This window comes from Mustela lutreola, chromosome 5 (genome assembly GCF_030435805.1).
Source record: "Mustela lutreola isolate mMusLut2 chromosome 5, mMusLut2.pri, whole genome shotgun sequence".
NCBI classification, from domain to species: Eukaryota; Metazoa; Chordata; class Mammalia; order Carnivora; family Mustelidae; genus Mustela; species Mustela lutreola.
In genome coordinates, this window is record NC_081294.1 from 28,165,985 (window position 1) to 28,193,720 (window position 27,736).

At 38.1% G+C, this 27,736-nt stretch overlaps 1 protein-coding gene across 2 annotated transcripts; it reads left to right on the plus strand.

Moving 5' to 3' along the window:
• Nucleotides 1–27: 27 nt before the first annotated feature.
• Nucleotides 28–27,589, plus strand: IL7R (interleukin 7 receptor). 2 transcript variants are annotated; one of them, XM_059173783.1, is made up of 8 exons: nt 28–220; nt 4,319–4,457; nt 15,996–16,153; nt 19,175–19,332; nt 21,526–21,688; nt 22,610–22,703; nt 23,587–23,662; nt 24,061–27,589. In XM_059173783.1, the coding sequence occupies exons 1-8, from the start codon at nt 139–141 to the stop codon at nt 24,562–24,564; spliced, it is 1,374 nt and encodes a 457-aa protein (XP_059029766.1). In that variant the 5' UTR covers nt 28–138; the 3' UTR covers nt 24,565–27,589. The 2 variants fall into 2 exon arrangements, with proteins under 2 accessions (XP_059029766.1, XP_059029767.1); XM_059173784.1 differs by lacking the exon at nt 22,610–22,703 and having other exon boundaries at nt 29–220; nt 24,061–24,198.
• Nucleotides 27,590–27,736: the final 147 nt, after the last annotated feature.

A 27,736-nucleotide genomic window follows, 5' to 3' on the forward strand; every position in this document is an offset into this window, starting at 1 on the left:
CCCCTGTCTGTGGTTAAGTAAGTATAAAGTGCCAAAGCTGTAGATTTGTCTCTGTCTCTCTCTCACTGCTGCTCTCTCTCATTCATTCCTACACATAGGCTCACACACCTCCTCTCTCCTTTCTTTCTCTCTCTCAGAATGATGATTCTGGGTACAACTTTTGGTATGGTTTTCTATTTACTTCAAGCCGTTTCTGGAGAAAGTGGCTATGCACAGAATGGTGAGTCATTCCTAACTTTTCTTTAGGATTTCAGATTATCTCTAGCCTATGCTTCAGGTTACTCAGATCCCTAACAGACCTGATCTGGATACTGGGTTGGAAAGGAGTTGGAGACCTTACCACATACTCAGTCATTTTTTAAGTTCTAACCACCAGGACGGGGGGTCTTAGGGACAATACTGTGGGTGGTTTATAAAGTCTTAGAATCGTCAGAAAAGAATGCATTTGACTCTCTAAATGTGGATCTTAATTGTTGGTCAATGCCTCTGCTCTTACAAAAAGAACACCCATATGGACACAATGGCTGTGCTTATTGGAGAATCTCCAAGGAAGTTTTACCTTGTTAAAAAATCAAGCTAGATTTCTTTTGCTTAGCTTTTCAGGAGGTTCCAAAAGCATGACTTTCATGATAAAATAATTTCCAGAAACAACAGCTTTGTATGCATTCACCAATGCCATATCTTTAGCACCTGAAAGAGTATCTAGAACATGTACTCATTCAGTCTTCGAATTGAGTATTTGAAAATTTCTTCAAAATACTTTAGTTTTGATAGACTTACCTGAGATTCTTAGTGAATAACTGAACAGAGAAAGATCTGAATGAGTTGTCTCATTGAAATATATTTAATTTTCTACATATTGGCAAATTTATCATCCTATAATAATCTTTGGAATCCTTGAAATACTTAACATCTGGAAGCCAGTGCTGCCTACTTAGTAAACAGGTTGTTAATTACAACAAGACTGTAGACAAAGGCAAAACAGCCGCAAAGGAGCCAACTGGGAATTTGGACCACCCATTTGTTCCTGATAATTAAGTCCTATCACTTTAAGAATTAAAAAGGCTTTTCTTACCCAGGTTATCAAATACATCAGCCTAATGATTCAGCTTAGATATGTCAAGTCATGTATTTACTAAGGGTGGAAATTCCTAGAATATTTTCACTAGGGGCATTATCAGAGGGCTGACATTTTTCACAGGGTGACCATGTATGAATTTCATTGTGAGGATGATTATTATTTGAAAGTGTTGCCTAGTGTTTGCACAGATAGGTGGTTGGCAAGTAACACCTAATTCTAACTCTTCAGAGTATAATCTGTTTCCTCTATTTTCTCCTGGTGGCCATACTTTTTTTTTTTTTCTAAGAAATAAGAATTCTAACTGAAAACTGATCAGATGGATTTAAATTTAAATTTCAGATGGATTTAGGAGATCTAACCACTCATCCACATTGATCATCTGAAAACACATTTCAGTTTGGTTGTATAATAATCAGCTGCCATTTGTTGAAAGATTCATTCTTTGATAACCACAAAGATGAACAAAAGAAGAAAGGGTTATTTTTTAAAAATCCAAGCCATTTATGCTTTTGATTAACTAATTTATTCCAATAGAAAGATTTCTAAACCACATGGCCTTGTCTATAATACATATTCAAATAATTAAATTTTTATAGAAAAATATGCTTAGATAGTGAGCATTTAAAGGATATGTTAACTCACTGTTTTAAGTTCTATGTAATTTCAAAGCCATAGTAATAATACTTTTGATAAAGAATTCTTTTTCAAAGGAGCCCCCAAATTTTTCACATATATTTCAGAATTAGAATTCTTATTTTACCTTTTCATTTATTATTTCTCAAAAACAACAACAAAAAGATGATAGTCATAACTAACCCTTTTTGGGTGCTTACTGTGTTTTAAGCTAAGTCTTTGCATATATTTTGTTCAATCATTCTTCAAAATAATGTGAATTTCCATATTGAAACAATGAGACATAAAGAGGTTGAGTAACCTGACAAGGACCAAAAGTAAATAAAAAGTAGAATAATAAGAATTTAAACCCACAGGTGTGGTGACGGAGGCCTTAACCACGGTGTATATAACCTTTACCTAAGGATTTTTCAGCTTAGATCAAGTATAATATTCTCTTTGTAAAATGCCTTGCAATTTTTGCAAGTTGTTGAGGGGAACTTTTCTTGGTTACAAAGCAACTTTATTGGCTAAAGAGCCAAGGAACTGCTTCTCAAAACATAGTCACTTTAATTGTATGACCAGTGCTTTGTATATTGTATGAAAATGTACATCAGACTCACACCACCAGACAGGATGGCTAAGGTAGGTGGGAGTGCTTTGTTCTACTGGTGCTCAGCATCTGCTAGACTGTGTTCTCTCTCTGGCTTATACTGATCTCGAAGAATTTTGGAGACAAAGTTGATCCACAGAAGCCTGAATCCAAACAGTAATGTAGGTTCTATTGTATAGGATTGGTGGAAGATTTATAAAAGAGAAAACATCAAGACAGAGTGAGGACTGCTGAGTAAAGGCAGGCTAAAGCCACCTAGAACCATTCCACTGAGAAAATAGCCAGTTCTTAGGAGACAAGAGCTTAGTCCTATAAGATTAGGAATGAACATGTTTTAAAATGTGAGCCCTATCTGAGGGTTTTGAAGGGGTGGGGAGTGGGAGCTTGGGGGAAACCAGGTGGTGAGTATTAGGGCACATATTGCATGGAGTACTGGGTGTGGTGCAAAAACAATAAATACTGTTACGCTGAAAAGAAATTTAAAAATACATTATTAAAAAAATAAATGTGTTTCTATATTAAAAAAAAAAATGTGAGCACTAAATGATGGGTTTCCCCCTCATTATTTAAAACTATCATCAGGAAGAAGGCTATACCTTGCTGAAATTACATAAGAAGTCTTTGCTAGTGGCAGAATTGTGGGCCTAGTGAGTTCTAGGAATGGTCAGAAAGAGAAGTGCCAACAGCTCTTATCTAGATCTAGCTTTTCAAGATTTGTGGCTTTAACTGAACCAACCTGTCACTCAGCTAGTCGGTCCACTCACAACCAGCTTTACTAATTTTCTCACAGACCTGCTTAGTTATTGAAATAAAGAAGATGCTGTTTCTACATTTCATTGCATTCAGGACACTCAACGGGGGTTTAATTTTAGTACATTCTATATCCTATTTAAAACCCTAAGAGATTCTAATTCTAATTCCTGTTGTTGATGGGTCAAAGTATTTTCTTGTATTGATGGACCTGGAAGCCATCACAGGCTCACATTTGACCACTCCAAGAATGGCTTCGGTTACGCTGGATTTTTTTCAGGTCCCAGTCCAAGTGTATTTGCTGACAATTTTTTTTTTTATTAAATGCTGTGAAATATATATACAAAATGTCTGTTAAATCTTAGGGTCCTCAACCCAGTCTAAGAAATCTAGTACTATCTGTGACAGAATATACTGTCCAAAAGTGGCTGAAAAAAAATTCTGGTTCCCTCCATACTTCCAGAATTCTGATGTCTTTAAGATATAATATCTATAGAGGAAGGATCTATATACCTATAGAAGCAGTACCTGTAGGATTCATGCGAAGGTCTACTAGATCTGAGTCCTGTCAGATCTAATTTTTTCTAACCACATTTGCCTTAGTAGCTTAAGACAAATTGCTTTAAATAAATATTTGTACAATGGAGATAAGCAATTATACTTTTGGTTGGGATGCCGATTTATGCAAGGAAAAGCTATCCCTTAAAAAGTGAACTTCTGACTGTAAGATGGTTCTCATTTTCCTTCATTCAAAAAAGAAATACTTGGGAGTAAATAAATGAAGATTAGTGATAAAGTCAAAGGCTAGATTAGGTAACATTTGAAAAATGGAGATAAAGTATCCATATTCGAAATGTACCATTTAACAGAAGAAATTGACAGTATAAAAAAGAAGGAGCATATTTAGTATTTTATTCTAAAGAAAGAGTATACTTAGTATTTTATTCTAGATCTCTGGGGCACTAACTCAATAGCAGAAATATTTAGAAATATTTGGAGGTTATTTAGTAATTGTGATGATTTTGTTTCCTGTTAGAAAAATCTGTGCTCACTAGAGAATTTGGTTTGGGTTTGGGTTCTTTTCGGTTTGGGTGTTGGTATTGGTTTTTCTGTCTTTTCCCTTGGGCTTTTCTTCTTTAAATAAACTTATAATCATTCTTTCATGTCTGCCCCAAAAGGCTACCATTTCTTTAATGTCACCCCAGATTTCAAAAGGAGGTACCATTTGCTTCATTAACAGCCGCAGATTTGTCCTTCCCCAGGAGAGTTTGAAGATGCCGAACTGGATGACTATTCATTCTCTTGCTACAGTCAGTTGGAAGTGGATGGAACCCAGCACTTGCTGACCTGTGCTTTTGATGACCCCGACGTCAATACCACCAATCTGGAACTTGAAATATGGTGAGGTGCCTAGAAATCCTGCCTCTCCTTTCATGGGCTACTTAGCAAAGGAGGGAGGATGGGGCCCAGTTCTCAAGTACTAAAGTCGAATCGATTCCAAAAACTTCCTGAAACCCCCTGTTGTTCACCAAAAGACTCCAGCAGAGATGCTCTCACAGTTTCATCTGTCCGGCCTTGCTGCTACAGCAAGCTGACAGGATGACCTCACAATCCTGACTTCGTGGCAGAGTTTAAATCTTGCCTTCCTAGGACACTCCTCCCCCAGATTTCTTTGTCCAACATGAGACAGTCTAGTGCTTTGTTGCACTCTGGAGCACAGCTACCTGGTTTCTGATCCCCATACTGCACAGACTTGGCTTTTTAACCTAAAGCAAGTGATGTAACTCATCTATGCCTCAGTTTCTTCACCTGTTACATGAAATATACTAACTCATAAGGAGGTCTGGATGATTAAATAATTTAATACTTTAATAATTTAATTAGAAGACACATCCAGTATATAATAAGTAATGGGAAAAGAGCATTAAAATAACAAAATCTGAGTACAGACCTAACTTCTACTCTCTTGACATAGTTTCACTTCGCATGATACCCTCAGTATCAACTTTCCAAAAATCTGCAGGAATAACCCAGCTCTTGGTTTCTTGAGGTCTCAGAGAAAAGGCAAGGGAAAAGAGAACGTTTCTCTCTAGTTTGAAAGTTTGATGAAGAGCTCAGGGAGCTTTCTTCTCCCTCCACAAACCATCTTTTGTTGCTGAGGGTTATTCTCTCTGATGACTTGAAAAAAATGCTCCAATGTGAAATTCTAACTTAGGGTTATCTCCAAATTCATATCAGATGACCTAATTCGTTTCTTAGAAAAAAAAAAGTAAGTCAAGATTCACCAGTCGGAAAAGAGGGCTTCTTAAACTCAGTAGTCCTTCAGCTAAGCCCCTCTAATACAAAGCCTAGACAAGCTCTAAATCACATGTGTTATATTAAATTATAGGAGCTTTCCTGCATGTGCTCATGCAGTGCCTCCTGATGGAGTCATTGGAGAAGGATGGTCTTGGACTTGAATTCCACAGAGCGTTCTCACTCTGCCTCTGTAGGTTCACTTCTCTAACACACTTTCCAGAAATAAATCGTCAGAAGAACAGCAACCTTCTTTCCAGAAATAAATCGTCAGAAGAACAGAAACCTTCAATGTCCAGAATCTCTACTGCAACTAGATATACCAACATAGCCAAACAACTTATTCAAACTATCCACTCATTTTTATGGACAAAACCCCTTCAACAGAAGTTTGACTTTGGGTTTTCCACTCAGCTCTTTGATGGACTGTCATGCTAGGGTAGTTTCTCCTTGGGAGGCTGAGATGGCCTTTCTGGCCACTTTCCCTCACACCACTTCCTTGCCCCCTTGAATAAATTTGTCCACTCCCTTTTTCAAATTTCTTGATTATTTTTCCTGTCATATTGTAATCTGTCAGCAGCTTCTATTGGGGGTTTTCAATTGGATTTAGATATTTCAGTTGGAAAGAGATTGTCTTAAGACATGTTTTGCAGTGTGAAACAAATATGAGGAGGATAAGGTGCTCCTAGATAGCAGCTGTTTTTATAAAGGTATATGTTGACAGGGATTTTCATGTAATTCCTAGGCCCAGCAGGGACATTGTTTCTCAAATCAAAATCCCCTGGTGTGTTATATTTGCTGGATAGGCTAGGTTGCTTTTCCAGTGAAACTAGATTTATTGGAACTTTCTGTTCCTTTAACATGTTAATAAAGAAGAAATTGGAAATGACTCAAGAATGTGCTTTCTGATGAGGTCTTTACACAGTTTAGATTGTTGCTAGAAACCAGGTATTATTTCCCAGTTTACTAGGGGCATTTTCCTAGGTGAGTTTACCACCTGTCTGATCTGGCCACCAATCTCCCAGTGTTAGAAACTAAATTATTTAGTGTTCAGTGAGAGGATCCACCTCTCAGGAATGTAATTGGATTAGCCAAAATCATAGGATTAGATTACTGGCATGCCAGTTGATGATTTCACAGTGGTAGATAACAATTATTACAGATACCCAGATATTCATACTGGACTCAGGACCTATGAGACTTGGTCTTGGGAAAGAAGAGAAACAGAGCAGGCCAGTAGGGTGTATATCAATATAAATCCACTCTTACTGGGTGATCTGAAAATTTTTCATGCACCAAAACATTAACCAGTTTGCAGGTACCTAGAATGACAAAATAGAGGCACCAAAAATAGTCACCTAGGTTAGAATCCCAATAGCAACCCTTATAGAGCTCTGTGACCAAGGAATTACTTAAGCTCTCTGATCAGAACAACTACCTTGCATCGGGGTTTTTGGCATATGGTCAATACCTGTAAATGGCACTTAATTCTCAGTGTAGACTGATTTTCATTAACAATGTGATCAAAAGTTTGTTCAGTAAATAGAACGTAAAACAAAGGAGTTTGTTCATTTTAAGATGAAGGTTATTTGGTTCAGACTTTAAAGTGCTTATTAAATTTTTTAGGATTAGCTGCCAGCACTCAAACATCTAGTTTATCTCTTTAAAAATCAGTTTTGATAATAGTGGGCCCATAAAGCACAAGTACAAAGTAGAATTCCAGCTGCTTCTGTGGGTAGACATTGAAATCTCAGTCCAGAGGTTAGGCCCACTCTTATAGATACCAAAGGCACTTGAATTGGGAACCCTGCTTTTTAGCTGTTTGAGTAAGTCCTACAGTCAGCTTTCAGAAGGCAGCTGATTTCCTTTATTCCTGCATTCCTGGGGGTACCACATTCACTCCCAGTTGCCACCTACAGATATCACTTCACATACGTCACTCTCGGTTTCATCATTTACCACCTGTGACACAGGCACCCTACCAAATCTACCTCTAGAATTACCTAGCAATATCTGTCAGGTAATTAATTTAGTCCTTCTTCAGTAAACCATACTAACTTTCAAAGTTGTTTGATATTTTTGAGATTGATTCTGTCTTTCAAGGCCAAATGATGCTTTTGTTTCTGTTTTTACTATTTCCATGGAGACCCCTGTCTGCCCCCTCAGGAGAAATGCATTTATCCAGATAAACCAGACATGATTGCAGGAAATTTAGGAAGCTGGAGACAGGGTAGAGAGGCAGGCACTATGGTTTTCCCAACAGTCTCTCCCAGTTTTCAGAAACAGAGGGTTTTTGTGAGTGGCTTAGGTTGAGGTCCCCTGGGAAGGTCCTGCAGGCCCAAATTTGTTAGCCTGAGGTCAAAAGTACATCAACAACAACAACAACAACAAAACAAACAAACAAATAAAACAAACAAAAAACAGAAGTAAAGCCAGCAAATCACCGAAGTAGTAATTTCTGGAAGTTTATTGTGCATGTACCAAAAGGTTTGCAAACCAGGAGCACTTAAACTAAAATATGGAATGAGGCTTAGAGATATATTGTTATAAAGTAACTTATATCGTGTAAAGGCGATGAAGGTTTATTCTTTACAGTGATTGGCTATAATGTTAGAATTTTCTTAACTGAATGGAAATTGGTTAGTGGTTACCTCCTATCAGTTTTGGCAAACGATTTAAGTTTTGCTTATGATTGTCAGAAGCATAAGCAAGAAGTCACCCAGGTTAAGTTAATCTTGCTTGTCTTACAAAGTAAGCTAAAACATCTGCTTACATGACTAACTCATTTTGTCTGCCCAGAGAATATTCAAGTTTGGTTTCTGTGTTTAATTTTAACATTGGATAATTATAATCCTTTTTTTCTCCCCCCAAAATACCCTAAAATGGCTCTATCTGACAGAAATACAGTGCAATCCACAAACATCTGAGCCATATATGTAATTCTAAATTTTCTAGTAGCCACATTTAAAAAAAAAAAAATTGGTGAAATTCATTTAAATTAACATATTTAATATAATAATATATTTAATTTAATATATTTTATTTAAGTTAATATATCTAAAATATTATCATTTCAACATGCAATCAATATAAAAATATTATACACTCTTTTTTGCATGCTAAATCTTCAAAATATGTTGTGTATTTCATAGAGCACATCACAGTTTAGACTAGCCATATTTCCAATGTTCAATAACCACATACCAAGTAGTGGCTATTGTGTTGAACAGTGTAGTTCTAGAATATGTCTAATCTTAGCAATAAATACTTAGCAACAAAGTAAATTGTTTTAACCTAGTTAAGTTAATTGAAATTCAATTGGATTGACTTGAGTTTAACTTATCATGGGGAAGACACTAAATTTTCTTTTTTTTTTTTAAGATTTTATGTATTTATTAGACAGAGAGAAATCATAAGTAGATGGAGAGGCAGGCAGAGAGAGAGAGAGGGAAGCAGGCTCCCTGCTGAGCAGAGAGCCCGATGCGGGACTCGATCCCAGGACCCTGAGATCATGACCCAAGCCGAAGGCAGCGGCTTAACCCACTGAGCCACCCAGGCGCCCAACACTAAATTTTCTCTAATTACCTGAGGCCAGGGCCACTGGCACAAAGTGAGACTGTCCACTGTAGGCCACTGGGTTTTCTTAGCTCCTAGCATGGCTTCCCCTCCATATAGAGGGGATCCTGAAATTCAGACACTTAAAAGGATGCCAAGGCTCACAAGCCAACTGTATGGTGACCCTTTCTATTTCATTGCTTATTAATCTCATTCTCCAAAAGGTGAGAATGAACCAAGAATACCATTTTAGGTTCTTCTTAAACTTCCAACAATACCAAGAACTTGCTTCTTGTTAAGGATTTATAATTGAATATTCTACCATGCTTTACTTACAAATATATTCTAAACTCGATGACTGAACTAAAAGCTATTATCTTTTTAATTTCTCCACATCATGTCTTACCTAAATTCAGAAATGAAATCTACTCCAATTCTTCCCTTCTATCCTTATTCATCTAATTATGACGTATTGCCATCTTCAGAACTTTCCATGTGACACTCGTCCCAAGTTTGTCCCCTAGTATCCATCTGGCCTAACTTAAAAATTTGCTTTTGATATTTACTCTACTCCAAGGGGAAAAACCTCAATGAAGGATATGCTCTCTAGGAAGTCCAACACACACACGTGCACTCACACATACACACACACACACACACACACACACACACACACACACACTTAAAGCCAAAACAATTGCATACCTTAAGATATAACAACAAAAAAACTATAATTGGGGGTGGGACAATTTTAAGGAAGGTGCCACAAGTAGTAAATATACTTAGCCAATTAATAAACTTAAAATTTCTTCAACCATCTCTATCTTTGTCTGAATGCAGAAGTATAACCAGTCACTCAAAGATCACAGCAACCCAGAGCTGGGAGACTCTGCCCCTAAATCTGAGGCATCCTTCTCAGATTTTAGCCCAATGCCCACCTCATCTCAAGCCACAAACATGTTCTTTCTGCTCAGAGTCCAGGAACAATCCCAGAGAGGGCTCACTTGAGCACATGCTGAGATAAGTACACCCACATCCAGTTTGCCAAAGAAAACTAACACATTCTGTATTGTAGATAGTAAAGGACCTTTTTAGAAGATATTCCCTATAATCTTTTTTAAAAATAACTTGTACTATGCAGCCATCAAAAGAAATGAAATCTTTTATTTATTCTTCTCCTACCCACTTAAGCCCCCATGTTGCATCACCACTTCCTCAAGATGGGATTGGGAGGGAGACAAACCATAAGTGACTCTTAATCCCACAAAACAAACTGAGGGTTGCTGGGGAGAGGGGATTTGGGAGAAGGGGATGGGATTATGGACACTGGGGAGGGTTTGTGCTATGGTGAGTGCTGTGAAGTGTGTAAACCTGGTGATTCACAGACCTGTACCCCTGGGGATAAAAATATATGTTTATAAAAAATAAAAAATTAAAAAAAAATAACTTGTTATTTAGAAGAATTCTTTCCCTGTAAGCAAATCTATACAAAGCCTTTATTTTTCCTGCCACTATCCCCACTTCAAATTTGAGCCAGCTATACCTCTCTTCAGGGCTATTTGGCTAGAAGTGCATGTAGAAAAAAATTTGGTAACCATGTTTATCACAGGGGAGGGACATTAAATTGAGGGTTGAGGAAGGAAGAGAAATGAGTACTTTTATTTTTATTCTTCGTTGTTTAATTATTTTTACAATGAGAATACATATTTTACTTCCTTCTTTAATATGGAATATTTCTTTCACCCTAGAAGGATGCCTCCTGTCCCCTTTCAGCCGTTCATCCCATGTGAGCAATCTATCACCCCCTGGTTTTGCCAGTTTCCAATAGTTCTTATAAATGGAATGACACACTGTTTACTCTTTTCTATATGAATTCTCTCACACAACAAAATGCTTTCAAGAATTACCCATGTTGATGTATGTATCAGAGCTCATCTTTTCAACTGCTATTAATTCCACTGCATGAATATATCACAAGATTTGAATCCTTTCTCCTCTTGATGGACACTGGAGATTTTTCAAATTTTAGACTATTATTTTTTTAAGCTGCTACTAAATTATTTTACAGATGTGTTTGTTAATGCACACTTTCATTTCTCTGTGGTAAAAACCATAGTGGAATCACTGAATCATAGGGTAGGTGTGTGTTTAACTTTGTAGGAAACTGTCCAGCAGTTTTCCAGAGTGGTTATACCATTCTATTCATCAACCAAGAAAGTGTGAGAGCTATACATCGTCTCCAACATGTGGCTTTGAAAACAGTATCTCGTGATTTTTCTTTACCTTTCTCAAATAACAAATAATTTTGACCATCTTTCTGAGTAGCTGCTGGCCATTTGTATGTCTTCTTATGGCAGGTGTCTGCTAAAGCCATTTGTCTTTTTTACTGAGTTATTTATCCTTTTATTGCTGATGGGTATGAATTCTTTGTATGTTCTGGAAATAATTCCTTTGTCAGATACATGGATTACAACTATTTTCTGCCAGTGTGTAACTTGTCATTTCATTTTCTTAATGGTGTATTTCAATGAGGAAGAAGCTTTCATTTTGATTAAAGTCCAATGTCTTTTTTTTTCTCTTTCATGTTTAATTTTTATGTGTCAATACTATTTTTGTTCACTCCCAAAGTCAGAAAGAAAGTTTACTTTTTCAATGTTGTTTTGAGTATTCTGAGCTCTTTATATCTCCACATAAATTTTAGTATCAGCTTGGTTTTTTTCTTTTAAATCTTGCTGAGATTTTGATTAATATTATATATGTTACATTGGGGGAATTTGTTATCTTCTCACTACTAAATTTGCTAATCCACGAATACGCCACTCCATTTATTTAGATCTCCTTTAATAGCTCTGAGGAATGTTTTATAATGTCCATTGTAAAGGTCTTGAACATCCTTTATTAATTTTATCTTTAAGCATTTTATGTTTATTGTTATCATAAGTAGAGTTGTTTTTAAAATTTATTTTCTAATTGTTTGATTCTAGCTTATAGAAATATAATTGTCTTTTATATTCTGACCCTGAAGAATTCACCCTACTAGTTCCTGTAATTGTGTTGGAGAATCTATATAATGCTGTCTGCAAAGAAAGGTTTTTTCTTCCTTTTCAAACTGGGTATCTTCTTGTTTATTTTTTCCTCTTGCCTTACGCACTGACTAGAACCTCTAGTACTCTAATAAATAAAAGTGGTGAAAGTGGTTATTCCTGTTTTGTCCTTATCAACGGGAGAAACGTTCACAATTTCACCATTAAATATGATAGTAACTCTAGACTCTGTAAATTTCCTTTATCAGGTTGAGGTAATGTTCTTCTATGAATTGCTGGGAGTTTTTTATTATAGGTGGATGTTGAATTTTGTCATATGTCTATCTGCGTTACTTAAGATAATCAGATTATGTGTGACTTTTGTTCTGGTAATACGGTGAATTGTATGATTCATATTTGATTGCTGAACCTGCCTGGATTTCCTGGGATGTGACCTACTTTCTCATAGTAGTAACATCAATGTGTTAATATTTTCTTGGGGAAATTTTGATATACATTCTAGGGGGATGTTTATCTGTAAATTTCTTCTCTGTGATATTTTTGCCAGCTTTTGGTACAAGAGTTGAGCTAACCTCATAAATTAAGTTGGATAGAGTCTGTTTCTACTCTATTTCCCAGAGTAATTTCTGTAGAATTGGCACAGTTCTCAGTTTTCAGTTCTGTTTTTCTAGAGCCATCTAGCTATTGCTAACCCATGCTTTTCTTAGCATGTTTCTTAAATATTTGCTAGAAGTCACCAACATAGAAGTATCTGGCATAGAGTTTTCTTATTATGTAAGTTTGTTGATATTAAATGTAATTCCTCTGAAAGAAATATAGCTATTGAGATACTCAATTTCTTCCTTATTTGTACTTTTGGGCAATATCTTTTTCTTAGTAATTGCTCTAATAGTTAACAATATTCAACCTTATCATAGTTTATTTAGAGTTAATATTGTACTATTTCATATATGAAATCTAAGAAACTTGTAATGATACATCAATATACTAACAATTATCACATCCTATCTTATGCACTATTGTTATATATTTTTACATCTACCATACATTATAAATGCCACAATAATGTTATAATATTTGTTTTAAGCAATCATTTAGCTTTAAATAATTTAAAAGAAAGAAATATATATTGTCTTTTACATTTACCAAAGTATAGCCTTTCTGGTACACCTAGTTGTCTCCTATAGATCTGCAATCCCTTATGGTCAATGCCTTCTGGTCTAAAGAAGTTAAAACAAATTATCTCAATTTTTATTTATCTGGAAATATCTTTACTTGACCCTAATTATTGAAGAATATTTGGTACATGTGAGACTTCAAAGTGGACATATTTTTTTCTCTCTTCCAGAGTTTTAAAGGTATTATTCCAGGGTCTTCAGTTCCCATAGTTTTTGATCAGAAGTGATATTTTTCTCTAGATACTTTCAAAATTTTCTATTTGCCTTTGGTTTTCAGCCATTCAACTGTGATGTGCCTAGGGGTGGTTTCTTTTGGATTGATCCTGCTTGGATTTGCTAAGTTTCTTAAACCTAAAAATAGACATTTTTGTTACATTTGGGAAATTTGCAGCCATTATTTTTTAGGGCATTTTTTTCCATCCTAGTATCTTTTCTTGTTCTGGAATTCTAATTACATATTTATTTATTCCTTGATATCATCCTATAGGTCACTGACCATTTCTGTTACTTCAGACTGAAAACTTGTCGTTGCTCTATCTTCAAGTTCACTGACCCTTTCCTCTGCCATCTTCAATCTGTTGTTAAGCCCATCAGTGCATTTTTACAAATTTCTTTTTTAATTATTTATTTTTTATAAACATATATTTTTATCCCCAGGGGTACAGGTCTGCGAATTGCCAGGTTTACACACTTCACAGCACTCACCAAAGCAAATACCCTCCCCAATGTCCATAACCCCACCCCTCTTCTCCCAACCCCCCTCTCTCCAGCAACCCTCAGTTTGTTTTGTGAGATTAAGAGTCTCTTATGGTGCGTTTTTACAAATTTTGGATTTACTTGTTCATTACAGTATTTTCATCTGGTTTTCTTTTACAATTTCCATGGCTCCATTAACATTATACATCTATTCAATCATTATGGCTATATTCTTTGTTTAGCCCTTGAACGTATTTACAAAAGCTGCTTTAAAGTCCTTTTCTGCTAATTCCAACATCTGGTCACTTTAGAGTAACTGCTTTACATTGACTGCTTTTTGTCTTGACTATGGGTCTCATTTTTCTTTTTTTCATCTATTATAGTGGCTCTTGAATGTATGAAAGACATTGGTAACAGGTTTTCTGGATTCTGTTAAATTCCTCTGCTGAATTTTAGTTTTACCTCTGTTAGTAGGTCAACGGGACTAGATTAATCTTCAAATTCTCTTTTATTTTGAGACAGCATCTAAAATCTCATTTCAGTACTTTCTAGAGCCATCTAACTATTGCTAACCCCTGTTTTTCTTAGAGTCTCTCCCACACTTGACAATTAAAGGGACATATACTGATATGAGCAAAGTTTATATGCAGATCTGGTGTCATACATCCCCATTAAAAATATCCAGCCATGCAGACAAGTCCTCTAACTTCTCAAGAAAATAAAATTGTAGCTTTCTGTTATATTCTAGATGCCTATCACAGTATGATCTGAGGATTGCCATCAAACAAATTTTAAAAAACTAGGAACAAGGATACCATCCACCTCTTTTTAAAGGATTAATTTCCCTCTCATGTCTGCATATTTTTGGTTACTCTCTAAAGCTTTTAAATAGGATTTCCAAAAAAATAGCTTGTCTAAGGTTTATAATAGTTACATATTAGAGGGCTAGTATGACATAAGTTGTTCTGCTATTACTGGAACTCAAACATATACTTTTTATTTTAAAAGTACAATGTGGAACTTTTTAAAAAATATATTTTATTGGGGTGCATGGATGGCTCAGTGGCTTAAAGCCTCTGCCTTTGGCTCAGGTCATGATCCCAGAGTCCTGGGATTGAGCACTGCATCAGACTCTCTGCTCAGCAGGGAGCCTGCTTCCTCCTCTCTCTGCCTGCCTTTCTGCCTACTTGTCAAATAAATAAATAAGTAAATAAATAAATAAATAAGCAAATAAATAAATAAATAAATAGATGTATTTACACATTCAAATAAATGTATTTATTTATTTATTTATTTGAGAGAGAGAGAAAGAGAGAGAGAGAGAGAGTGTGTGTGTGTGTGTGTGTGTGTGTGTGTGCACGAGTTGGGGAGGGGCAGAGGGAGAGGAAAAAGGAGATTCCAGGCTGAACAGGGAGCCCAATGCTGGGTTCAATTCCATGACTCCGGGATCATGACCTAAGCCAAAGGCAGACACTTAACTGATTGAGCACCCCAGTGCCTCAATGTGGAGATTTTGATGTTAGTTGTACAGTAGGCAACAATCTCTCTTCCTCGGTTTCTTGAAAGTCTGATCTGAATTGGGAAGAGGAAGTGACAGAGTTCAATTCCTAGAGCATGGCTACTGTGTGTTAAGCTAGGGAACATGGGGAGAAGGGTTGATTTTAAAGTATGTTGATTAGGTAAAAGTGGAACACAGTCAAAATTACCTTTGAAAATCCCTAAATTACTCATTAAGTATATATGGTTTTATGTATACAATTCTTTAGACTATTGTATCATTTCCTTTAAGTTTTCTGGGGGCAATGTTTCTTTACAGGTTTTATTTTCTCAATTTATTTCTGCAGGATATCAAAAAGAGAAATTACCTTCTCACCTAAACAAGTATTTGTTTTTCAATGATTGATCATTTAAAAATAGGAATTTTCCATCTTTTTCATGAACATGCTTTGACTGTTTCAGATTCAGTATATCACTAGGTATGACAATAGCAAGAAGCCACATTATTTAATTCTCTCTCTCTCTCTCTCTCTCTCTCTCTCATAAGCATCTATGCATCCACACACCTATGGACAGAGTAGAAGTCATACAACTGAAATATCCATGAAATGCTACTCTATTGTAGACAGAGACTCCGACTTGATTTAAGATGGATTCACTTTTTGTTTCTACAGTGGAGCCCTTTTGAATGTAAAATGCCTGACTTTTGATAAACTACATGAGATGTATTTCATTAAGACAAAGAAATTCTTACTCATCGGAGACAGCGAAATACATGTGAAACTTGGAGGAAAGAACATAACTTTCAAGAAACTGAACATAGTCAAAATAGGTAAGAATTTGTATATAGGGGTAAGGTTGCCATTTAGGGATATATGAAGACACTGATTCAGTGTCATAACCTGTAAGTGGAAATTGGACAAAGTGATTAAAGAGATGCATTCTTTTGCTGGTTTTAAATACTATGGTTCACTTTCTCTCCCTATTTTTGACCCCTTCTTTGGCGCCCCAAAAGAAAATTAAAGGTAAGAGAGCAGTATTCATTAGAGACAACAAGGAGGTGAGAAACTTTAAATCTATCTCAGCTTTGCTTCACTAAATTGGTAAAATATAGAGTAAAAGCAGAAGTTCTATCTGTAAAAAAAAAAAAACCGGAAAAAAAGTCAGAGAAAAAGTCACTAATGTGAAAAAGACACATTAGTCAGAGGGTTGTGCATGTTGGCCACACAGCAACATAGGCCACAACCTATGTGAAAGCAAAGGAGATAATAACAACAAGTTAATTATGAGTATAGGACACAAGAAAGTTGGCTTTTGTCATTTGTAGACTAGGCTGTCAAGGATGGATGGTCAGTTTGTGCACTGTGCAAGAGCATAATATCTACAGGTTCATCACTGGAATTGCAAATATAGATAATAGACACACACACACACACAATTGCAAATATGTATCTCTCACTTCTCTGAGAGCAGGTAGAAAGGACAAAGATTCTCAGTCTTCTGGCAGACTCCTGGCATTTTAGAGACTCCAGCTGGCACCCTGTCCATCTGAATCCCCAAATCATACCCAGTTCTCTCAGAGGCCCAATTTCTATACCTCAGCAGAAACAAATCTCAAAAACCACATCTGAGGAGCCAAGGGAAAAAAGCAGTAGTGCTTACCCCTGGTAGCATGTGTCCCTGTGAAGTGGGAGTTAGGAACCCCTTGGGGTTTTAGAAAGCACCCTTAAGCAACCAGGATGAGAGATAGTGGAGGCATATTACTCAGTAGTACCTTCTTCTAGTTCTTAAAGTTATATTTCATTGGCAGAACTGTCATTGAATTAAATTTAAACTGGAAGTCCCTGATTGAGCTCTAGAACAGAGTTCCCCTGCAACCACCTGGCCCTCACATACTTCCCTTTCTTTAGGTTTGGGCCCTCTGATAAGGCTAGAGGGGTAACTCCCTCCATTCCCATTAGTCTTGGTGGCGTAAATCTGTTATTGTTCAGATTGTTTCCAGAATAAATAAACTTATAAAAATATTTCTTGAGAAATGAGCTACTTTTCCTAATGTGCTCAAAGGCACCCTTTGGACCAGAGACAGACCTATTTGGAGGACACCTGGCAAGCCACTATGAGATAATGGAGCACAAAAACAAAAGCTAGAGAAGAGCAAGCCTCAGAATCAGACAGAATTGACTTTAAATACTAGTAAACCATTTTATAGAAGCCTGAACTTAATTAATCTCTCTGAGACTCAATTTCCTCGTCACTATAGCGGTAATAAGGGATTGTTGGTGGAAGCTTGTATAACTAAAGCACTTGGTGCTTAGTAGGTGTATAATCGATAGAAGTCTGTTCTTCCCTTTTGGGGAGTCCTTGGGAGATGGGAAAGAAGCAAGGAATTCAGTGTCAGAGGTTTCATTGAGAAGGTGAATCTTAATTATTCTCTTGAATGAAGAGTAGGAACTGACTTGGCGCGTGAAAATGTTGACAATATTTTGTGGTGGTCTGTTTCTTTATACCCACCTGCCTTTCCCCTTGTTTCCCCTGGGCACCTTCCCTTTCTATAGTGCATCTAAGAGTAAAAAAGAATAAACTTCCTCTTTTATAAGACATCGAAGGACAAAGGAGAGACTTCCTCTTTTTCAGGATCTCTGGGGCAATGCAGGAAAATCTTAGGTGGTTACCACTATGAGCAAGTGACAATAATAAGTGAGCCAAATTCCACCACATGAGTTCACATTACTGGGTCAGCAAGTCGGTCTCAAAGCCCAAATCAGGTAGCTTAGACTCCAGATCAGTCTACAGAGTAAGAGTTTGATGAGCACATACTCTCTCATTAACAATAGGTTTAGCTTGGATTTTAGCCTATGTGCTCCCCATCTCTGTCTGAGATCAGCCATGCGAAAAAGTGGCTGTCCCACCTTTAGACAACTAACATCCCAGGCTTTGGCGATAGAGTAGCTAAGAACCCAAGACAGGAAAGCCCCTGGACAATAGTGGAGAGGCCACCTGACATGCATGCTTTTCAAAGAATTTAGTACATTTCTCTGGGATCATTTTGCCTAGAATAAAACCTATCTCCCTCAATAGCATTTCATATATGGTGCATATGATCCTAAGAGGAACTTTGCATGGCAAGCAGGCAGAAGGAAGAGACTAGAGAAGAATTTAGAGCCAATACAAACTAGATTGAAGTCACACCAGAAGTTATGAGCTTAGGGCCAGGAGGCAGACCCTCAAATTCTATATAGCTGAGACGTGCAAGTCTCCCAGCTTACAATCTGATTTTATTGGAATAACAAGGACTCAAAGTTCAAATACTCCTATTTGGGGGCCAGTTATTAGCAAATTCTCTAGTATTCAAAAGGCAAAGAGAATATGTTTTAGTGTAGAATTGGCACTAGCTGCCATAACAAATAAACCCTAAAACATATGACAGCTCAAACACCAAAAGTTTATTTTTTTGCTCACATAAGAACCAAAATAGGTATTTCTAATTTGTGGTTGATGCTCCTCCAAGCAATATTCAGAGTTCCTTCATTCTGTGGTTCCATTGTCTTCAACATATGTCTCCAAGTGTTAGAAAGGGAATAAGCATAGAGCCATACATGTAAGGTTCCTGGGCCAGGATGGGAGATGGTACACATCACTTCCACCCACTTTGCTCACAAGACCACACCCAACTGCTAGGGAGGCTGAAAAGCATAGTTAGGCTTGTGAATCAGAAGAAGAAGAAATGGTTTTCTCAACAACTGTCCAGTTACTGACTCAGAAAAAGAACGTGATTTTCAGAGTAGATGAATTTTAAAAAGTATAAATGAATTTTAAAAAGAAAATTCCTTTTTAATTTCTTTTTCCTTTCCAGTTAAACCTGAGGCTCCTTTTAACATAAGAGTCATCTATCGCGAGGGAGCAAATGATTTTCTGGTGACATTTAACACATCTCATTCACAGAAGAAGTATGTGAAAGAACTAATGCATGAGGTGGCCTATTGCCAGGAAAAAAATGAAAATGACTGGATGGTATGTAGATTACCCACATTTATCCATTACAACATTCATAAAGATGTATATATAAATATACTTTATAGGTAAATTTACATAAAATATACAAAATTTAAAACACTTACATAAAACTCTAAAATAAAAAACTTCTTAATGTTATAAATTTCATTGTCCTGGAGGTGAATTTACCTGGGGAGGGCCCATAGCAATTTTGTGGTCAAAATATACCTTTTCTGGGAGAGTCTGCTCAGTCATTAACCTTCTGCCTTCAGCTCAGGTCAGGCTCCCTGCTGGGCGGGAAGCCTGCTTCTCCCTCTCCTACTCCCCCTCCTTGTGTTCCCTCTCTTGCTGTATCTCTCTCTGTCAAATAAATACATAAAATTTTTAAAAAACAAAATGTCCCTTTTCCTGAAAGAAGCTTCAGGTTCCACAAAACCTAGGTCTTCTCGGGGCCATCCCATTTTAGCTCTAATTTTGTTTTTCTTGCTCTATTTTTTTCTTTTCATAATGTTTCTAAATTAGGCTGTTGAATTAACAATACAGAATCGATCCTCTTTATTTGGGGGGTCTCAAAAAGTACACAACTCTCACAGGAAAATCAGACAAAAATCATGACCAAGCCATAGCCACAGTCTGGGTCACAGTTGTGGAATCAGCCTGAAGTAAGGAAGCGAGTGGAATATTTTTCTTCGTTTTTTTTAAAAGCCTGAGTTCTTCATCTGCTTAGTAACAAGATTCATTTGTATCATAATTTGGAGGACTATTTAGACTCTATGAGTTACTGTTGGAATGGTCTAGCTGTCCCAGAAATTTGTCTTGAGGAAAAGACAGGAGAAATGTAGAGTGTCCCAGATTTTCAGGTTTCTCTTAGCCTACTGGCTTAACTTCTGTCTTTTTTGTACCACATGGACAAAAACCAAATGATGGCTTCTCCTTCTCAAGGTGAAGAGTGTCTACTTACCCATACTCTTCCCTTTTCTCAGGCCAGGATTAGCCTTCTTTTTCCACAACATGTTGCTGTACAGTACTTATATTAAATGTAATGTCTGCCCTAAACAGCCTTCTCTGTCTTTCTACCCATCCATCCCACAAACTAGGCTACCTTGATCCTGCCCTCTTGAACCTTCATCTGAAAACGCTCCAGTGGAAAAACAACTATAGCGTAGAAAGGAAGAATCTTGAATAAATGATAGTAGGACAGTCAGTTTGCTACTTGCCAAAAAACCCAAGTTAAATGTTTAACTTGGTCCATATAAAAATAAAATAAAATAAAAAGATGATTTAAGGAAATTATATAAAACTGAAACTATAAACTAGGTAGGGAAAATATAGGTAAATGTTTATATAATCTTGAGATGAAGAAGAATATCCTAAGCATAAAAGCAGTAAAAAAAGGCAAAAGATTGATACGTGTGACTACATAAAAATAAAGGCTTATAAATGTCAGCACATAAAATAATCAAAGTCATTAAGCAACTTAGAAATTAGAAATTAGGATTAAATTGTCACGTATACTACTGACAGATGGTTAATATCTTTCCTATATAAAGAGGTCATATAAATCATTAAGAAAAGGACAAATGTAGAATAGAAAAATTAGCAAGAAACTTGGAAATGTCTCATAAATTAGAAATATGTAAATTCAATAAATACATGAAAACTAATAATTGAATGAGTATAAATGTAAGTAACAATGGAATATTCACTTTTTATTGATCAAATTGAAAGATGTTTTTTCCTCCTTAAGGGTAATACACATTTTTGAAGATACTATTGTCTCTATATTGTTATTTACAATATAGAGTGGTATATTTTCTAGAGAGAAATTATTCCTGCTCACTAACCTTACCACTCCCTTTTATTTCCTTTTGGAATGTGAAATGGGGGAAAAGGGGAAAAAAGAAATTAAAGTATAGAAAGGAAGGTGGGAGCCTGGGAGTGATTTATATCCTCTTGGAATGGAGAGCCCAGCTCACCTGGGCTGAACAAACGTCACCTGCTCACCTGAACAAAGACTCATGGTACTGTTGTCCTCCTTGACCCCTGGTAGCATCATTTAGGAGCTCACACATGGTCCTCCCCATGTCATAGCTTCTTTTCCTAATGAGAGTATCCATGTGACTGAAGACACTCAACTTGAAATGATTCGGGGGATCTGGGTAGCACTTCTTTTTCAATCCTAGACATGTAACAGCGTACTTTGTTCTTTAGCATGTGAACATATCCAGTACAAAGCTGACACTCCTACAGAGAAAACTACAGCCTGATGCAATGTATGAGATTAAAGTCCGGTCCATCCCTAATGCCAACTATTTTCAAGGCTTCTGGAGTGAATGGAGTCCAACCTTCCACTTCAGAACACCAGAGATCACAGGTGGGAAATGACTGTAGAATCTTTGTGCCCTTCATAGGGCTTTGCATGTCAAAGTGTGTGAGCAGGAGTGAGAGCCAGAGAGACTAAATGAACCCACAAGTTAGGACTCCCCCTAGGGTATTCTTACAGTTTTATAGAATGACCTGCTGTCTTTGCCCTTTTGGTGAAGAACAAGGAAGTGGTGGGAGCAAGGTCCTTAGTTGTTGATCAAATGACTCTACTGGTATCGTCAGTGACTCTACTGACCTAGATGCTCTTGGGAGATGCTAATGCTGAACAAAATGCCCATTGACTACCTCCACTTTACCAATTTAGACTGGAATTCCCATGGCTGGTCTCTGTAAAGTGCCTCTAGGGAACGCCTGTGGTGATGGAAGACGGGCAACCAAATGCTGCTCTTCTGTGCCCCCTTTTTCAGAATAGCAAAGATACCCACGTGGTCTAGGAAGCAAGAATGGCTAGAAAAAAACAAAGAGCATGGCTCAGGCAGGCCCCTGAGGAACAAAAACACCGCAAACATATCTTATCTTTGACGGTATGAGGGGAACTGTTCTGCCATCCCAGACTCCCATTCTCAGACTGGAATTTGTCGAGTCTTCAGTACAGAGAATCCACCTCATCATTCTCCTGCAGGGCTTCCTTCTCTTGGTGGTGGGAGTTGGGAAAGAGTTCTGGCAGCTTAATGCCTGTCACTTTTATATTTCAAGTGACAGATGTTCTAGACTGGTCACCCAGTTCAGTACCACTTACTGAAACCAAAATTCTTAGTTTATAAATCTAGTACATCATCCTATTTGCTGAAAAGTAACTTCAAAGAAATAATAGATGGTCCTATGTTACTAAATAAATTCAAAGCACCCTGAAAGCATCCCCTACTACGTGGTTAATGATTGCTAACCAAGATCTATCCTTGCATTCCAGGGAGGATGGATCCTGTTTTACTAACTATTAGCATTCTGAGTTTCTTCTTTGTGGCTCTGATGGTCATCTTGGCCTGTGCATTATGGAAAAAAAGGTGAACTTTAACTAATAAAGAGGATGGTTACTTGGGGTCCCAGACAGTTGGAGCTCTAACCCTATTTATTGATGAAAAAACTACAAAGGGGAATAAGGCATTTCTGGAATTACAGTGCCCATATTCCTCCCCAGCTGGGGGCACTGGTGAATTTCAACCGTTAATTTCATAAGGGATGAAAATATGTAAATTTGACATAGGACAAACCCTCCTCCCAAACTTTCTCTCCTAACAGAATAGAAAGTATGCCTCCAAAATGTTTGGGCGGCTTGGGGTACCCAGGGAAAATGCAGAATGTATTTGAAAGCTTGAATTTCAACACATGACTTTGTGGGACTTTGCATTCTACCCCACGAAAGAGCCATGTTGGCTTCATTACAAAAATGATGTTTTTGGCACATACCTTCAAGTTATTAATGTTCTAGAAAGCTACCCACAGCACAGAGCCATATATTCTCATAAGACTCCAACTTGAAAAAGAACAACTTAGAGCAATTTCCCTGGGTGACTTAGAAAATATTCCTCATCTCCACCAGAAGAAGAGCAGAGGGGAGGAATAAGATGACGACACCTGTATTAGGAGTAGATGAACAGGGTGAGTGTTGGCTTCATAGCTACACCATTGCCAAACTTCACTGTTCCTCTTTCCCAGGGCTCTCTCCCCAGTGCTCACAGAGATGACTGACAATGACCCCTCTGTGAATTGACAGGACACTGAGGCCCAGGGAAAACAAGTCACTTACTCAATCTCACCCATCTAGTTGTAGCAGAGCCAAGACTAGAAATCCGCTCTTTTGATTTCTGGCTCAGAACAAATGGAAAGACCTACTGTGCATGCTCCCACACCATTCATTTCCTCTTTCTCAATGTTCTTTCATTTCAGAATTAAACCCATTGTGTGGCCCAGCCTCCCCGATCATAAGAAGACTCTGGAACAACTGTGCAAGAAACCCAAAAAGGTGAGGGCTTCTGGCGCTTCTACCACAATGTTAGAGGCATCCCAGTACCCAAGAATGATATTGCAGGATAGAGAAAAGTTGAACAATAAGTTTTGGTCTTTTGTGCTTCCCATGACTAGGGTCCCTCATGAGATCCTGGCCGTACCATCCTAGAGATAGGAAACTAAAATGAAGTAAAAGTCTCAGAAGTCTCCCAGGGTGGAGGACATAGCCAGTCCCTTTAGACCTTGATGTGTCAGAGCGTTTCCAGAGGCAGAGTCAACTAGACTTGTGGGTAGTTCTCCAACCTTCTCTGGTAGACCCCTGTCAGAAAGTTCCTTACATCCTTCCATGAACTGAACCTTTGCTTGTGTGTCCCTTTGGAGCACTCTCTATGCCTTCTCTCTTTTTTGGTGCAGAATTTGAATGTGAGTTTCAACCCCGAAAGCTTCCTGGACTGCCAGATTCATAAGGTGGATGACATTCAAGCTAGAGATGAAGCAGAGAGCTTTCTGCAAAACACTTCTCCTCCACAACTAGATGAGACTGAAAAGCAAAGGCTTCGAGGGGGTATGCAGGGCCCCACCTGGCCATCAGAGCATGCAGTCATCGCCCCAAAAACCTTCAGAGGAGATTCACCCTTCGGAAGCCTGGCTGGGAGCACCAGTATGTGTGAGGCCCTTGTGCAACCTTCTTCCAGGTCCCCAGACTTCAGGGAAGGTGGCAAGAATGGGCCTCATATGTACCAGGGCCTGCTGCTTGGGTCTGGAACTACAAATAGCACCATGCCCACTCCATTTCCTTTCCAGCCAGGAATCCTGACACTGAACCCAGCTGTCCGGGGACAGCCCGGGCTCACTTCCTTGGGATCAAGTCAGGAAGAAGCATATGTCACCATGTCCAGCTTCTACCAAAACCAGTGAATTGTCAGAAATGCAGGACTGGAACCATGAAGACCAAGATGACCGAGCTCCTACTTACTTTCCCTCATAGGACAAAGAAGACAAAATCAATGCCAGCCCTCCGTATAATCTACAGGATTCAGAAACATAGGTTGGACCACTCCTCCCCACTCCAGGGTCATTTGGCTTGAGGGAGGAGCACTCTGCTGCAGGCAACCCAAATTATTCCATTATTCCAGAAAGAAAAAGAAGCAGGAAAGAATGAAAGAAAGGGTGGAGGAGAGGAGAAAGAGGGGTGTACAGCGGGAAGAAGGCAAGGGCAGACAGAGGGAAAGGAGAACAGAGATGATATCTTCCATTACTAGGACTCACTGTGTGTCCTGTGCTCTGCACATCTTGTCTCCCTGCATCCTCATGGTAATCCCGGGCACTGGCGCAATTTTTATTGTTATTATTATTATTATTCTCTTTTCTAATGGATAATGCAACTGAGTCTTGGAGGCGTTAGGTAACTTGTCCATTTTGTTCCCCCTCAGCATGGGGTTTGATGGTTGGCATCTAACTCTGCCCACTGCCCTTCAAGGCATGTACCTTCTCCTTGATTAGGGGTCGTTCCCTTTACAAGTGCCACACTTCAATAATATGGAACAGGATGACTATATAATTTATTGTCCAAATTGAGTCATTTTGAAAGTGAAAGGGGACATTATAAATACTCATTCCAGGACAAGCAGCATAAGTCAGGAGTTTCCCAGGCATATGGGGACAAGGCCACCAAAAAAAAAAAAAATGCTAAGAGAAAGAAAGGGTGATGTAGTATGTGAACTACCATGGCTAGCCACGTCTATGAAAACTGAATAAGGCAAGAAAAAGCCACAAATGCCACTTGATTTTGTTTTTCTGAAAAAGGAGAAGCCCAAAATTTCTACTGTTAGTTATCAAACACATGATTCTCTTGCTACCACCACCCAGCTGCATCCCTTGACACAGAAGAATCTGTTACCACCTCTGGATACAGGTGCACTTGAGCAATAAACCAAGAATAACCTTTCTTTGTGTGTAGAGACTGCCCCAACCCAAACATATCTACAGACTGTCCTGAGTTTTATGGCCTTAGATGCTGCCACAAGCTTCAAGGGAGAATTATAAACATACACAGTGAGTGAGCTGACTTGGCCTGGGTCTTGAAGATAAAGAAGATTTGACATGTGTCCCCTTGCCTTTCTTGGTCTAGATGAACTTCTGGTTATTATCTCAAACCAGGTTAAGACAGCTAAATAATCGCAACCCAGGGGAGTGCAGGGGAGGTCTCTCCCACAGGCCCCCAGCCCCTGGGCACCTGTAGAATCACACAGGGCAGCTGAGGCCCAGGAAGTCATGAAGGGCATGGGTTCAGGATTTGGTTTGGTTTTGTCCAGGAGTTTGTCCCTGCTGTTGTTGGGGTTGATATTTCATATCTTTTTTTTTTCTTTCTTTCTGTTTTTAGTTTGTTGAGGAGGTGATGTGTTTTTAATCTCTTTGTTTTGTTTTGTGATATCTGGGAAGGGGGCTTTAAATTCTGTCTAACAGATCTTATTTGCTGGTTTAGCAGCCTAATTATAGTAAGATCATTTATTCTTCCATTGGGCATTATACCTTACAAATGCTTTTCTCTGAATCAGTGAAGAATATAATCTCACATTCCCTTCATGCTTTTGTGATTTTTAAAGCATTTCTGTAAGCATTATCCCTTTCATTTCCTTGACAAGTGTTTATGGAAAGTCTGCTATATGCCAACCCCAAGGCTGGGTGTGAGGAATCAAAGACTAATAAAGTCGGGGGCCTCATAAAGTGAGAAATCTAATAAAAGTGCCAGCTTTGTAAACAAATGATTATAATCACATAAAGTGCTACAATAGAGGCATGATCATTCAAAGGGCCCTGTTGAAGACAATCAGAGAAAATACCATATCTGCATGGAGGAAAAGCAGAATCTGCCTGGTGTGTCAACAGCAGAAGACATTTTCCACCAGGTAGACATGTGTTCTTTACCTTTTGTAGAAATGGGAACCAGGTCTCAAAGAGGAGGTCATCACAGGAAACTTCGTATCAGCCTAGTTCTCTGGTACCTTATCCACCGAGGTCCTATGAAGTGTGTTGTTAGCTTTGACTTATGGGAAAACTGGGAGACAGAAAGGACAGGTAAGTCATTCCACCTGAGGTGTGAAGTCAGGACTTAAAGCCCGAAGTTTGTTTCCCTGACATAATAGACAATCTCTCAAAGAAATGAGAGCATAAGTCTAGAGGAAGATCCAAGTTGCTCCAGCTCTAAAATCCTGTGTTTCAGTATTGTTGAGTACAAATGATCATTTGAATTTTGTGTGTGAGTGTCTGTCTTTTACTGGAGGGATTTAAAATTATTGTATTATCCTCTTATAATCATAACTGCTGCTAATGTGTGATCTTATACTCAGGGATAATGTATAATATCAGATTACAAGTTAGTTCTGACTGACCTCCTTTCAGATTTCATTAAGAAAGAAAAGCTGGTGAGAGACAGGGCAGAAGGCAGAGATGTAAACTGCTAGTTCTATAGAGCATGAAATGATTGCTGTTTTGACAGGCAGCTCATTTGGTCAAATAAACAATCCTGGCTGGATCTAGGGAGCCTTGGCGTGTTCAACTGATTTTCCACTAGCTTTTGCCTCACCTGTCCTTCTGGTTTCCATGGAAACTGGCTTCAGAAAAGCCAAGGATAGGCCAGTTCAGATGTGCATATATGTGTTTCCATAACACTTCTGGAGGCACTATAAGATGGAACTGGCCAGGAAGGTGGTGAGAATATGTGGTAAGACAACTGGAATGGTACAGATCAGATGGCATTTGTCAGCTCAGTGGTTTTTCTTTGGGGTTGTTCTAAAAACTCTCCAGAATTCACTACAGTGAAGGTCTCTGATTGGACCACATACTTCCCATGGGCATTACAAACATTTTGCAGAGCTGCTAAGTATCTAAGTATCCATTGTGTGTTACCATCTCATATTTAATTAAATGCTATGGAACTCTCTATGCCTGTGCTTGTCGTCTGTGAGGAAAAAGGGACAGAGTGGGCCACAGTTCTCCTCAGCCACTGAACACATTCTGGTGTCATTTGCTGTCATTTTATATTTGGATCTCTGGGGGAAACTCACTCGGTAATTAAGTAATGAATTCA